Raw genomic sequence first — 14194 nt, 5'->3', positions numbered from 1 at the left:
CCGCGTACGCGAAGGCTGGGTGGTGGGATATACTCAAGCGTGCGCTGGGGCACTCAGCCCCGTGGTCGTGTGTGCTGACAAGCATTCGCGTGTTTGGCATTGGGCGTCCATGATAGCGAGGACGCGCGGGCAGGGCTGGGCGATAGCGCTGCTGGGCGCGCGCACAAGCACTGAGCTGAAGGAACTCGTAAATAAGAGGGTTAGTGAGCGGAAGCAAGATCGTTCTAAACCATTGTGAAAGAACGACGCATTTACAAACAAACAAGAACAGTTATGCATCATCGAGTAAATTACAGCATGCTTTCTTCTTAAAACCAACTAGAATCGAGTGACATACCTTTGAATAACTTTTATTCGTGTATTCCCGCAATCAATACTAGTCCAGCATCCAAGCAAACTCAATCACGAGCACGAATGCAACGAACAACCAGTGAATGCCATGAACTATCTGATCCTCAAACACAATCGAGTAAGACTCAATCCTTGACCCTCGAACAAAAACACTCGACACTATCACTCGAGTGCCTTGGTATTCTCGGTATGAGAATCCAGGAGGTGTAGGCTCTATGTGGATTTGGTAGAGGGAAGAAGGAAACAACGATCGATCATCTAGTAAACGAGAAGCTGTCTTCTAGTACACTCGATGCCTTTTCTTCACTCTCTCAAAGGCTATCGTATAGTTTTTTCTTTCACTCGATCAAATGTAATGCGATCCTGAAAAATGAAAACGATTTTCACTTTTATTCTTTAGTTATTAAAACTGATGGTAACTTCCCACTCAAACATGGTAAAAGGAGAAAATAATAACCAACCAAACAATTATCTTATAATTGTTTTATTATAAATAAATATAATAACTAATTTATCATATTATATTTATAACCTATAGTTTTAATATCACATTATATGAAATATTTAAAACAAAGTTATTTTCTCCTTTATGACATTTAATATAAATCATATTTATATTAATTCCTTCATTTAGTGTATTTAATACATCAAATCAATTATATCAAATATAATTGAATCACTTTAATTATATCATATATAATCAAATTCCCTCTTGTTGATTTGAACACTTCAAACTAACCTAAAAACTGATTCTCAACTTGAATCCATTGAGCTACCAAGGGGACCTTATGGACCTGTAGTTTGAAGCTCCAACGGTACATGAATAACTGACTAAACTCTTTAATCACAATATCCACCATCCATTAACTGTCGAGCATCCCACTAAAGACCGATAGTTGCACTCTTCTCACTACAGATATATTTTTGTGTCCATTGGATATAACCAGCCAACAATCCGATAACCCTTCACAGATCGCTCGTAAATACAGTTGGACCAATTTACAGTTTTTCCCCTGTAGTTACATCTAACTTCTTAAGTACCATTGATTCCTCTAATGAACAATATATCGTAGCCCTACTATGAGTGAACACTTCTCGAGCCATGAGAAGGTGTGGTGTCACATTGTTCAAGCCCCGGAATCAGCCCTTAAGGGAGAAACCTATCTATTTACCCCTGCTTCAAGGAAGGAGTGAAGTTCGTCATGTGTAGTTGAGTTCCCAACTCCTCAATCAAACAAATTCCCAAAGTGGTAGGTTTGAGTCAGCGATCTAGCCACTCGCACCTATGCAAATCAAAGGACCGCCTTATAAGCAGGAGTTCCTAACTCACTCAGGATTAAGGTCATGTTACCTATGGTCATCCTAGTGAAATGAAAGTCTCTGTCATGAATGGCATTATATAACGAGACTAAATATTTCGTGGTTCGGTCTTATTCAAACTCTTTTGTATAGGATACCCCCGCTCGCATGTCTCTACATGAATGATTAGGATCATATCATTTGTAGCACTTTACAACACTTGTAACATCTACAAAGCGGGTCGTATCCATAGTGTCATTAGAATAAGGTTTCCCTCCTTTATCCATATACTATAGACCATTTAGGTTATCACTTAAGGCACAATCCACTTGTATTTCTCCACATACATGTTTAAGTTACAATGATATCCAGGGATTTTAATTTATTGGTTTGTGGTTAATGCAACTAAAATATCTCATATTTTATAGATAGTAGTGAAGAAAATATCCCATATTATTACATCACAAATGTTTATTCATACCTGTGTTTACAAACTACAGGACCCTACGAGGTTTAGGGCATCAACCCCAACATGGGTGACAAGCGATGGGCATTTGCGCAATGTTGTACGTCCGTCTGAGCCCTCCGTCTTCCAACGCTAATTCATCTCTCCTCACAACTCTAACTCAAACAACAGCCCAGAGTTTCTTACTTCACTCCCCTCTGAACACTTTCACACTAAATTTACTCAAATTGCACGAGTGATTTGTAAAAACTAAGCCTCCCAAAATGCCCTATTTATAGACATCCAAACTTGCCCTGAGCTTAACACCTCCACCATCCTTGCATGTCCAGCTGCCCCTTCTTTATGCAGCCAATGCCTCTCCTTGACACCTTTGCCTTGAAGTGTCTTCTCTTCCTTTGGCCAATGCAAGACCTCTTCTTTGCATGTCTTCTCATGCTTCCACCTTGCCTTGGTTCAAGCCCAAATCACCCTCGATCAGCCACTTGTCCAAATGAGTTGTTAACTTAACCTTGTTCTCCAAGTCACACCTTGTCAACGCATATTCCACCCACTTGTCACATGCCTCTCATGAACACATGCCATTGTCTAACGCTTGGCTCCTTCTTGTGCCCACACTAACCTCAAGACCATCACATACTTTCCCTTTGTCGCACACTTCTTCCCATGCGTGGCTCACCTTTGGTGCATATCCTCTTCAGCCAACGCATTACTTCATGCGCTCATCCTCTACACTTAGGTCGTCGCATGCTCTTCATCACATTCAACACAACCAATGCCAAGTCTAGGCCATCCTTGTCACATGGGTCTCATGAGGCCTTCCCTAACCTCAAGATGACTTGGCCATCGCATGACTTCAACGAAAAGGCATTGCCTCGATCACTCATGCAATCACTAGCTCACCCAACCTACTCTAACGCTTGGCAAAGGTTGGGCCATCACCTCCCTTCCTTGGTTACTTGCTCCACGTCTTTCGCATGCTTGGCCAACCCTTGCCCTAACCTCTCAAGTCCTTGTATGCCGCATGCCCCTTGCTAACGCATGGCACACTCTCAGCCAACACTTTGCATTTGACATGTCCCTCATGCCCCCGCCTAGACAATTTTTCTCATGTCATTGCTTGGCCAACCCACATCATGCGTCCATCATTAACTTGCAGAACACAACACTCATTGCTTGGTGTCTTGGCCACGTACTTCACACCAACACATGATGTCTCTATGCGTTCAACACTTAGTCAATAAGCTCGTCTAACCTCTAATGACAACGTCATCACCTAAACTTCAAATGGCAGGGCCATTGTTTTGTACACCTTTATCCCAATGCATGGCATCAACACATGCTTCCTACACTTAGCTAAAATTTTGTCTTCTAAAACCTCACTTAACTACAATTTATGTTTTAGCCTTTAGGTCTTGTTTTCAACACTTAAGGCATTTTCCTCCTCTTTTATCCTTCTTCAAGCTTCCTTCCTAACCAACTTCTAACCTAACTCACTTAGATGAAATTTTAGGGTTTTACACAATGAGAAGCCGGATATGGAAAAAGTATAATATAATAATAAAATATATTTAAAATAAAATAAAATAACTAAATAATTAAATTATATAAAGAAAATTATAGGACATAGGAAAATATGAAAATTTTCTCCAAGCCTTTTGGATTTCTTATGAATATGTGTGTGTCCTACAAAACCCACCAAATGCCACTATTTATAGGCAATTTGGCAAGTAGGAGGTAGATTATATGAACACTAATAGTTTGTAATCTTGAGACACAAGGACAATACTTGGAAAATTAGGGTATGACACATGGTTAATGAATACTAAGCATGAGCATCTAATGAATATTTAATGGGCATCTATTATCATAATATTTCTAATAGCTTTTGATTATTTTTAAATCTTTTATCGAAGTTTTAAGAGTTATTAAAACTTTAAAAAAATTCAATAGTATTATTGGAATAAAGTAACTTTTTTCGTTATTTGAAAATACTTAAATGTACTAATGCAACTTTTGGATATTTTTTAAATAAGAACTAATGGTTTTGCATCCAGAACTAAAGGTGAGAGTACTTTAAACCTTTCTTTTTATATAAATTTAAAAGTATAATTGAAACTTTTGAAAGTTCAAGAGGTATTTTTTTTAACTTTTATTGAAAGTAGAGATGTCCACAGGGCAGGGCGTGGTCGGGATGTCATTCCCCATCCCCATCCCTGTTCCCCATTTCATTCCCCATCTCCTTGAAATTTTCCACCGGAATCGGGGCGGGGTTTCCCCGCGGGGATGCGGGAAATTTTTTCCCATTATTATTATTATTATATTTGGTAAAAAACCAATTAACCTAAATCACTAATGTGAGCAAATTTTAATTAAATAATTAAATTTATCGCTAAATTATTTATTATGGTTAGTTTTAACAATTTGAATTTAAAGATAAATTACTCAAATTTTGGCTTAAAAAAGCTAATTAATTTTTTTAGTAGAAAGAAATAAATATAAATCAAATTATTCACATATATAATCTAAATTTAAATATTCAATTTAAACATATTCATTATCTTTCCCAATAAATAATCAAACTTGAAATTTAAATGTAATATTTATATAATAATAATAACATAACATTAGATAACTATATGAAATAAATAGGTAGAAGCTAATTGGGGCGAGGATGGGGGACAGGGTGGGGGCGCAGTCCCCGTCCCTGTTTAACTCACGGGGAATTTTTTTCCCATTCCCCACCTAATCGAGGAATTCCCGCCCCCGGTGCAGGGCCTCATGGGACCTTGTCTCCGTGGAAAAATTGGATCTCTAATTGAAAATTTAAGGGTGTGTTTAGGAGTGATAGTTGGAATAATTTTTAAAAGGTGCAATTGTTTTTGTAAAATTGATTTTTAAACAATCAAATTTATTTTTTGTTCTAAACTTTTTTAAGTGATTTTGAATTATTATGTTCGATTATAAAAGTGAATTTAGAGTTACCCAATTACTCAAAATTGTATTTTCTATTTAAGAAATTATTGTTTAACTAAATAATTATGATAAATATCTATTTCTATTTATCTTGTTGTTAAATTTTTATATGCATGGTTGATATTTTGAGTAAGGTGAATGTTTGTAATAGATATTGAAAGATAAATAAACAATTATATATATATATATAATTGTTTGTTTTATTAACAAATTAGTGACAGGCAAAATGTCAGGCATTTTTTGTTTTAGTATTTAAATTTTTTTAAAACAATCACAAATAGCTAAACAATATTTTAATGAAATTTGAATTAGATTCGGTCAATCACTTAATGAAAAACACCTATAAACTAATTCTTCCAAAATCTATTTAAAAATTTAAAATCAATTTTAACTCATGTCAAGCACTATCATTTTAAGGAAAATTGATGTTGACCATCTCAAAATCACTTTGAATATGTACCCTAAATATATTATGAAAAAATTGGAAATTTAGAGATATTATGTAGATAAATTACAAATTTCGATGATATTTTCTTTGTAATTTATTGCTTTTATTTTTAAAATGTCACGTCAACAAATTGTTAACTAAATAATAGATTTGATATGAACTAAAAACACGCATTTTTCAAATGTTGGGACCTTAATTGTTTAATTTTGAAACCTATAGACTAAGAGCATGTTTAGATTGACTACATAAAAAAAAATTCTTAAAATAATTGTTTTTATTTAAATTCTTTTGATAAAAATGATTTAAAATATAATTTAAAAATATTTCAAAAGTCATTTTGAGTGGTTACCAAACATCTTAATTTTTCCAAAATGACTTATTTTCCAAAATTAAATGCTCAAAAAAATTAAGCCAAAGCACCATACTTTGACACAAGACTCAAACATCGCGTACAAAAAGCTGTAAAATAAATTCAAAATTATTAGGATGAATCTTTATCCAAAGTGTCATTTGTATATGTACCATCTCTACACTATTTTTCTACCAATTAATTTATCTTTATTTTTCGTATTTGTAAAGTTTATATGTACCGTGATGTGACTTGTAATATAAGTTTGATTTCAATGGTTGACAACCACTCAAAATCATGGAATAAATAAAGGTAATTCGAATTTTAACTATTTTTAAAACGTTTTGAGGAATATGAATTGTATCTTTGTACTCACATGTCAATATCTCAAATGTCATGTTCACCCACTAAAATATTTGTTGACCACCTCATATTATTCTAATATTATGATCATATGTTAAAATATCTGTCAATATATCTAAAAATTAGAAGGTTCGACCTTTTTCTTTAAAAAATCAAAAAATTCGACAGAGAAATCTTCAATACCTTTTATAAATACACATCAGATATTGAACATTAAAATTTTAAAATTCAAAAACAAAAAACTCTCCCATAATCTCAATATGAATATGAATACCAAATAACAAGATTCATTACAAAATCATGCAAGTCTTAATTTATATATATTTTTTCTATAAAGTTTTTTATTTACAAAAATATAACCATATTATAGTGATAGATTTGTTGACATATCCTTATAATTCAAATGTTGATATTAATAACGACATCGGAAATTTAATCATTGAGTAGAGTAATTATAATTTTCATTGTTATGTTGATACATTTCCAAATAAAAATTTTCACTAGTCTCTCTCTGTTCTTTTTTCCTTTTGACAATATATAGGATGAGAGATGTAATCTTAGACTTTGAAATTAATGGTACAAGTTCATATAAATTCAGTTATGTATATGTTGGCTTTCATCGGTCATATTAATTATCACTAATTTATATCTTAAAATATTTTTTATAAACATTTAATGAACCTTAACTCATACGTTATGACCAAAGGGAATATAGTTCAATTGATATATAGATACCTCAGTGATTAAAAGGTTTATAGTTGGAATCTTTTTATTTCCATCGTATTATTAAAAAAAATCACATGCAGTGAATATTTGAGGTTTTATAATAATGTGGATTCATGGAATCTATTTTCCTTCTTTTTATTTGGATAGTATTCCCATTATCCCTTCTTTTTCTTGTGCTTTTTTCACTTTTTATTTTGTTTGGGAGTGTTTGGATGCTTTTTCATGTTTTCCAAATCTCCATGTGGATTGTTATTCCGGACAGGAATATCTTATTCCACTACAAGACTAATATTCTGACTGCTGCCAATCACGAGTCACTTTTGTGCCAAATTTCACCGACAGTAATGACAAGTGAAGCTCAAAGCTCGAGACCTTGAATAAAATATGTTGGGGAAAATTGCCCTTCATGAAAAATTAATCTGATTTTACCCAACTTTCACATATTTAGAAAATACATATATATTAATCATTTTAATCTATGACTTTAAGATTTTAATTCTTTTTAAGTTTTAGACATTTTAAAAGTTTAGATTTTTTTAAAAAAAAAAAGAGAGAGAGACGGAAAGAAGTATTTTGAAAGTTAAAACCACACAATGGTATTTAAACTTTGAAAATGTTTTTTTTAAAAAAAAAAAAAAGAAAAGAAAAAAAGAAAAAATGGCAGGATAAAGATTAAAAATGTGATTTGAGCTCATATTGAATATATAGAAATTTATCGATCTAGAAAGTAAAAAAAGAATTGAAAAATTATCAAGATATAAAGAAATGAAACTTATTGAATATGTACCGCTAATTATTTTAAAGATGAAGATATTTTTTATTACTGTATTTGATTGTTGATATTTAAAAAAACATGTATTAAATAAAAACATGATGTTTAATGCGTTAAATATAGAATATAAAATGAGAAATTTTCACCCATAGAAAAAATGTCAAACTATTTATAAAGATAACGAAAAAAACACTAATCTTGATACTGATAGACTTCCATCAGCGTTTATCAATGATGGACTCCTATCATTTTCAATTACTGATAGACATTGATAGACTTCTATCATTTTCAATCGTTAATAATTTCTATCAGCGTCTATCAAATGAGATTAAAATTTTACTATTCTATGTACATATTTTCCTTATGTTTATATTTTTTTAAAAATCCCTTATATATTATCAAAAATTATATTATAAAATAATAATAATAAAGTGGGTGAATATGCTTAAGCTAAGTGGTCATATGTATACTAATTGTAACATTAATGATCAAATACAAACAAAACCTTCGCAATGACTTTCAAAAAACCAATTTATACCAATAATGTTGTATCAATCAAAGCTATAATTAATTGTATCAATTTAAATCAATAACTTTTATAAGTATATCAATTTATACCATAATTTTGATATTGTGAGAATTTTTTCACAGAGTTACACAATCATACTCTAACTTGCATTAAATTAATATGAAATTAACATCATCTTAAATTTATTTGCAGGTGGACTCGCTGTCTGATTAGAGTACACCTCATACACCACAATATCATCTCACCTCATTCAAAATCGCACATCAATATAAAGCACGTAGATTAAAATTGAATGATGTCCAAAATATATAGATCAAAATGATAATTAACACATTTTTATTTATTTCCTTGATGATCACTTTTTTTTTTTTTTCCTAATTCTATTTTAGATATGAAAATGACTTTTTTGTCCCTTTTATTTTTTACTTAAAGGTGGAAATGATTCTCCCGCAAACTTAATTAAAATTTTATTATTACTAATTAAGCAAACCATGTAATTTGAAGGTTGAAAGTGTAAATTCGGTCCACTTATTTTATTTCGGTGGCAAAAATTTCAAACATTAAGAAATAATCGTAGCCAATAAAGAAAATTGGAGTTTATTAAAACGGCGGAATAAAATTAATTGGTGGGACCCATCACCAATTTGGTAATTTCCACTTATTCATTATTCCTATCTCGAAACTCATCAATTTTATTGACATTCCTTAATATGGGCACTTCATTAGCTTTTCATTAATTACTTTACATAAACTAGATCATAACATTTTATTAATAGTTTTTACAAATTTTATCCCTTCTATTTACATTATTTATTATTTTTCTTTAAAGAAAAAAAAACATGCTAATTTATATTACATTTGACTTATTATTTAATTATAGGAAAAAAAATTATTTAAAAAATAAAATTTCTTTTTAGATAGCATATAAATTTATTTACGTTTCGCTAATTTATTTAAATAGAATTACTTATTATTAAATAACATTATATTAATATTTGTTGAATTTGCATAATTTTGTTTTAATTAGTTATTATTTGTTAATAATTACTAAATATTTAGAAGAAAAAAAAAATTTGAAGTAAACAACATCATTGAGTTGTTGATTCTAAAAACCAAACAAGCCCTAATAAACAACATTAAAAAAAACATTAATTTGATTTCAATTAATTTCATATAAGTTCATAGTAAGTAAAGAGGGTCTTAGTCTTTGTTTTTCTTTTTCTTTTTTTTTTTCAAATATCAATTCAAACTTTCATTTTAGATCATTATTACGTCATTGTGAATTTTAATTTCCATTCTCAATTTTAAATAGTTATACTCATAGTAGATTTAATATATTTGTAAAACATCAAATGTAATATTGCAATCTTTGAAAGAACATATATTTTTTTAACAAATAGAAAAATTCAAAGGTATTGTTTTCTATGATATTTTAACCAAAGCTAGATAAATATGAAAGATATGATTAAATTTAGGGTAAAGTAGGGTTTTCTCTGTCATTTTAAGTTTGTAACAAAAAAAAATCATGTTATGTTTTTAAAATCGTGCATTTACAAAAAAAAAAAAAAAAAAAAAAAATAGAGGTACTTAATATTACTTAGTAAAAGAAGTCATATCTACTACGAATTTAAGGTAATCCGTTTTACAGCTATATAAATAACTAGTATGAAAAAATCGAGAATTAAACAAATGAAATTTTACATAAATCTCTACTAGCCAGAATATGAACGGTCTTATTTAATTTAGATACGACGTGTATGAGGTGGACTTAAATTAAACAAACAATTATATTGTCCAAATCTTAATGGGGGAAAGAGTAATTTACCTTTAAATATTAAAATTATATAATAATTTTTGACATTATCGGTTGAAGGTAGTAGGGGAGAGTAGGGTGAAAGTTGGAAGAAAGCAAGCAGCGCCGTTGGATGGTATAATTCCTCTTTCTATAATTGTTTTTTCTCCTTATTCGCATTTGTTAACATTAAAAACAGCTTGATCTAATATTTGATGATCATTAAATAATTCTGATTGAATTAGTGTAATAATGTATTCTAATTATCTTTTTTTTTTAAAAAAAAATCTCTTTTTTTTTTTAGGGTTGCCAAAGTATTGGGATAAACACTATATCTTTTGGATCAATTATCTCATCTCACGTGAATTTAATAGGAATTTAGTCAACTAGAAACAATAATAGTAATCATTAAGTAAGAAAATAAGTAATTTTAACGTTGAACAACCTCCTCAATGTGAAGAATAAAAAAACACGGATCGAAGTCAAAATCTCCATTATAATCAATAATGGATACAACAAGTTCTACCAAGTCACAATTGAAGCCATACACAGTAAATATCTCAAGGCTAAGAATCTTGACAACCAATGGCAACAATAAAGAAGAAATAAATTAGAAAAATATCATTTTATGTGATAACCAATTACCCACTGTATTTAATTATAGGTAGCTCCAAATGAAAACTTCACCGTCTAAATTGAAGTCCCTCATGTCAAGAATATATTGTCAAAATTTAAACTTAATCAGATCATGGATTGATCCCCAATTGAATGAAGAACTTTTCTATTCTGATAGAGCTTTCTTGAATTTTCTTCTCTGCCATTTTTATTGTTTCTTAGTCCATAATTCCACTAATCGGCGGCTAAAGGTTTTTCAAATTAAAACCTAATTCGGGTCATATGGGTCTTCACTAATAAGAAGTGAAATAACACATCACAAAGCAAGGTCCAAAATTCACGGGCGGGCTCAAGCCCCATAGGGTACCATGAAAAGGCATAAGGGAATTCACATCCCAAGAGGGAAAAGTCAATATCTCGAGAGTTTAATCGACCAACAAAGCTGGTAAATGTATACTAATCGAAAAATAATTGTGTTGTGTTCGGTTTGGCATCCTACAACATTGAACATTAGAAACAACTTTGACATCACCAATGTTAGACATAATCAGATGTAAGTGTTAAAGGAATGACCTACAAATAGCCCCATTTAAAGATTCTAAGGAGGACAATGTGTAATCTCCAATAGAAGATTTGGTCTTACTTCTTGTCTGTCTGTGTACTTAGTTGAACTATTCATTCCTTATAACTCAGGCATCAGAGTGTGGTAAACTTAACATCACATTGGTGCGAGGATCGTTTATGCAGGTTAGACCGAAATGTGAGACTAGACTGGGAGAAGCAAGTCGAAGATCAAGCGTACGAGGGATTCGTAACAACAACAAATGCGGATGAGATTCGAGCGCCAACATCTCATTTCTTTTTTTTGTTATAAAGAGTTGAGTTATGTACGCTTTAACCGTTAATTTAATAGAATTATCAATCATTTTTATCCAAAAAGTTGTTTATTAGTTGTTTTTAATAGTTCTGTTAAAGTGTTTATAAGACCATGGGCAAGCTTTGAAAAAAATAATTGAATTTCGTATTCTATTAATTTTGAAGACTTGTATTTCAAATATTTTATTTACCCATATCCAACGAAAAACAATTTCAGTGATGATTTGAAAGCACATTTATTCGAATAACTATTATCATTAAAGTATCTATTGTCATTTCATTAGTAGACTTTATAAACTAAATACTTATTATTAGAAAGAAAATTTGCTTTTTTAAAAGATATAAAAGCAATATTATTCCGTGGAAAAAAAAAGTTAGATGGAAGCATTAAACTTTAACATTTTTTTAAACTCAATTAAAGAAAAATTGTTAACATCATGATCAACTCACATGGATCTAAAATTTTAATTTGGACCTCAAAAAAACATCTAATGTCGTTTTTTCCCCTCTCTTTCTTGACAATGACAATTGAAAATAAAATATATAAATAAAAAAAATAAATACATTTAAGTTAATTAATATTTATCAATAAAACAACCACAAGCTAGAGGGGAAAATATTGCCATATGTCCCTATCAAGGCAAGAAAACAGAGAATTCTTGAGCATTATAAGCAAAAGTAAAACAACCAAGAACTTCCCAAAAAAAAAAAAAAAAATCCCATTCCTTTTTCTCACCAATCAATGTTCACCACATGTCAAATTTTAGTTTGCTTTTCAATTCCATTATTATTATTATTATTAGTATTATTATTTTATCTATATATATATATAAACTCCCCTCTCATTGGGTAGGAGATATTGGTAAGTATCTAATTTTCTATATATACAAGGAAAACAAAAAGACCATATATTCCTATGAAACCCAATTACTTTTTTTAAAAAATTATATTTAAAAAAAAATAGTAAAGGATAACTTGATTGGGCAAGCAAGCAAACATATGAATTATTTTTCCCAAAGATTGCTCTAGCCTGTCTATAGCTTTCTCACCTACTACCATTTCATTTTTTTTTTTTTTAATTACTCTACCTTTTTTTTTTAGACCCAACGAAATGCTAAGAAATTTATTTGCTTTAATATTTCTAATTTTGTGGCAAATAAGCTCTTTTTTAATACAATAAAAAGTAAATAATTTAACTAAGGGACTTTATGATTGTTAACCCATAATTATACGTTGGTTGAATTATGTTTGATTTGGTAGTTCCTTAATAGTTAAGTATAAAAATTTAAAAGTGTTTAAATTTGGAGAAAGTTATTAATTAACTGAAGTTTTGAGAACTATAATCACAAAAAATTCACTGTTTCCGATATAGATAATCACAAGAACATTTTGAACATAACAAAAAAGAAGAAAGAAAAGAGAGAAAATTTATGGAAAATTACATTAATTTACTTCATCAAAATTCTCTAATCATTATTCTAAGTATAATTTCCGGTACTGATTATGTGGTAGTTTTTATTTTCGGGGGGCTAGCTAAAATTTAATTTAAATTAATCTTCGAACCCAGTTTTTTCCCAAATTGCATTTCTCACCATTCTCAAATCTCTGCCCTTCAGCGTTCTTCCGATCCCTTCGTGAACCGAAAACGAATCACCTCGCCGTCGCGCCAAATACTCGTGCGGCGGCGCCCGCCGAATGTCGTCATCATCGTCGTCGCTGTCATCGAAATCCTCCTCCGCTACTTCTCTCCGGCCGTGCTTGTTCTGATCCTTCTGCAGAATCTTCGACCAGTCCGGAATGTTAACTGGCAATGACGAAGACGCCTTCACCGACTTCTCCGCCGCCGTCGCAGGGCCACTCCTCTTCGGAAGTTTCTTCGAGATCGGAAAGATCTTCCTCGATTCCGACGGCGGAGTTGGACCGGAGGTCCAGATATCCGACTCGTCGAATTCGAAGAGGTTATCGGCAGAAGATTCAGGACGGCGAACTGTGTCCGACGCCGGATAGATGTAGTTAGGTTTGGAGTGAAAACCAAATCCGAATCCTAAGCCTCTCCTTGACGCCATTGAAAATGAATCGACAATTTCAAGTTTCAGATCTTCTTCTTCTTCTTCTTCTTCTTCGTGATTGAAATGAATTGAAATTCAACTGCTCTGAAGGAATCAAAGTCTATAATTATTTTGAGTTTTGGCCCACCAGTTTTATAATGGTTTTAATGGATAAGTTCACGCTTCTCCCCTTCTTTCTTTGCCCGGCGTACGAACATTTTAAAGTAAAAAAAAAAAAAAAAAAACAGAGACAATTGTAGAATACGGACTCCCGCACAGTTTTACCGTACACTCGCCATTCGATTTTCTCACCCATTTTCCCAATGCTTCAACCTTTTTCCCAATTTGTTATGTTTGTTTAATAACTCTTGTCGTTTAGCATATTAAAATTACAATTTTATCTATATATTTTCGTTCTATGTACTTTTAAATGTCCAATCTTGAATTTTTAATCTTATTAATTCTCAAATTTAATTTGTATACTACTAGTTTGTTGTTTTTTTCGAAACTTTTTATTATATATGAACATTTTTCTTATAAATTTTATAAACATAATTACATATTATATTTTATCGTATGAAAGTTTA

At 31.0% G+C, this 14194-nt stretch overlaps 1 protein-coding gene across 1 annotated transcript; it reads right to left on the bottom strand.

Moving 5' to 3' along the window:
• Window positions 1-12902: 12902 nt before the first annotated feature.
• LOC120091239 (protein S40-4-like) lies at window positions 12903-13932 on the bottom strand. Its single transcript, XM_039049178.2, has one exon. The coding sequence runs from the start codon at window positions 13623-13625 to the stop codon at window positions 13110-13112; it is 516 nt and encodes a 171-aa protein (XP_038905106.1). The 5' UTR covers window positions 13626-13932; the 3' UTR covers window positions 12903-13109.
• Window positions 13933-14194: the final 262 nt, after the last annotated feature.

The sequence above is a fragment of the Benincasa hispida genome, chromosome 11 (assembly GCF_027475165.1).
Source record: "Benincasa hispida cultivar pf3 chromosome 11, pf3_genome.v1.1, whole genome shotgun sequence".
Taxonomy (NCBI): domain Eukaryota; kingdom Viridiplantae; phylum Streptophyta; class Magnoliopsida; order Cucurbitales; family Cucurbitaceae; genus Benincasa; species Benincasa hispida.
Note: the sequence above shows the minus strand (reverse complement) of the source record. Positions and strands in the feature narration are given on the sequence as shown.

What these genes read in the sequence shown, in the direction of transcription:
- LOC120091239 (XM_039049178.2), bottom strand. Translation starts at nt 13,625, where the DNA reads ATGGCGTCAAGGAGAGGCTTAGGATTCGGATTTGGTTTTCACTCCAAA.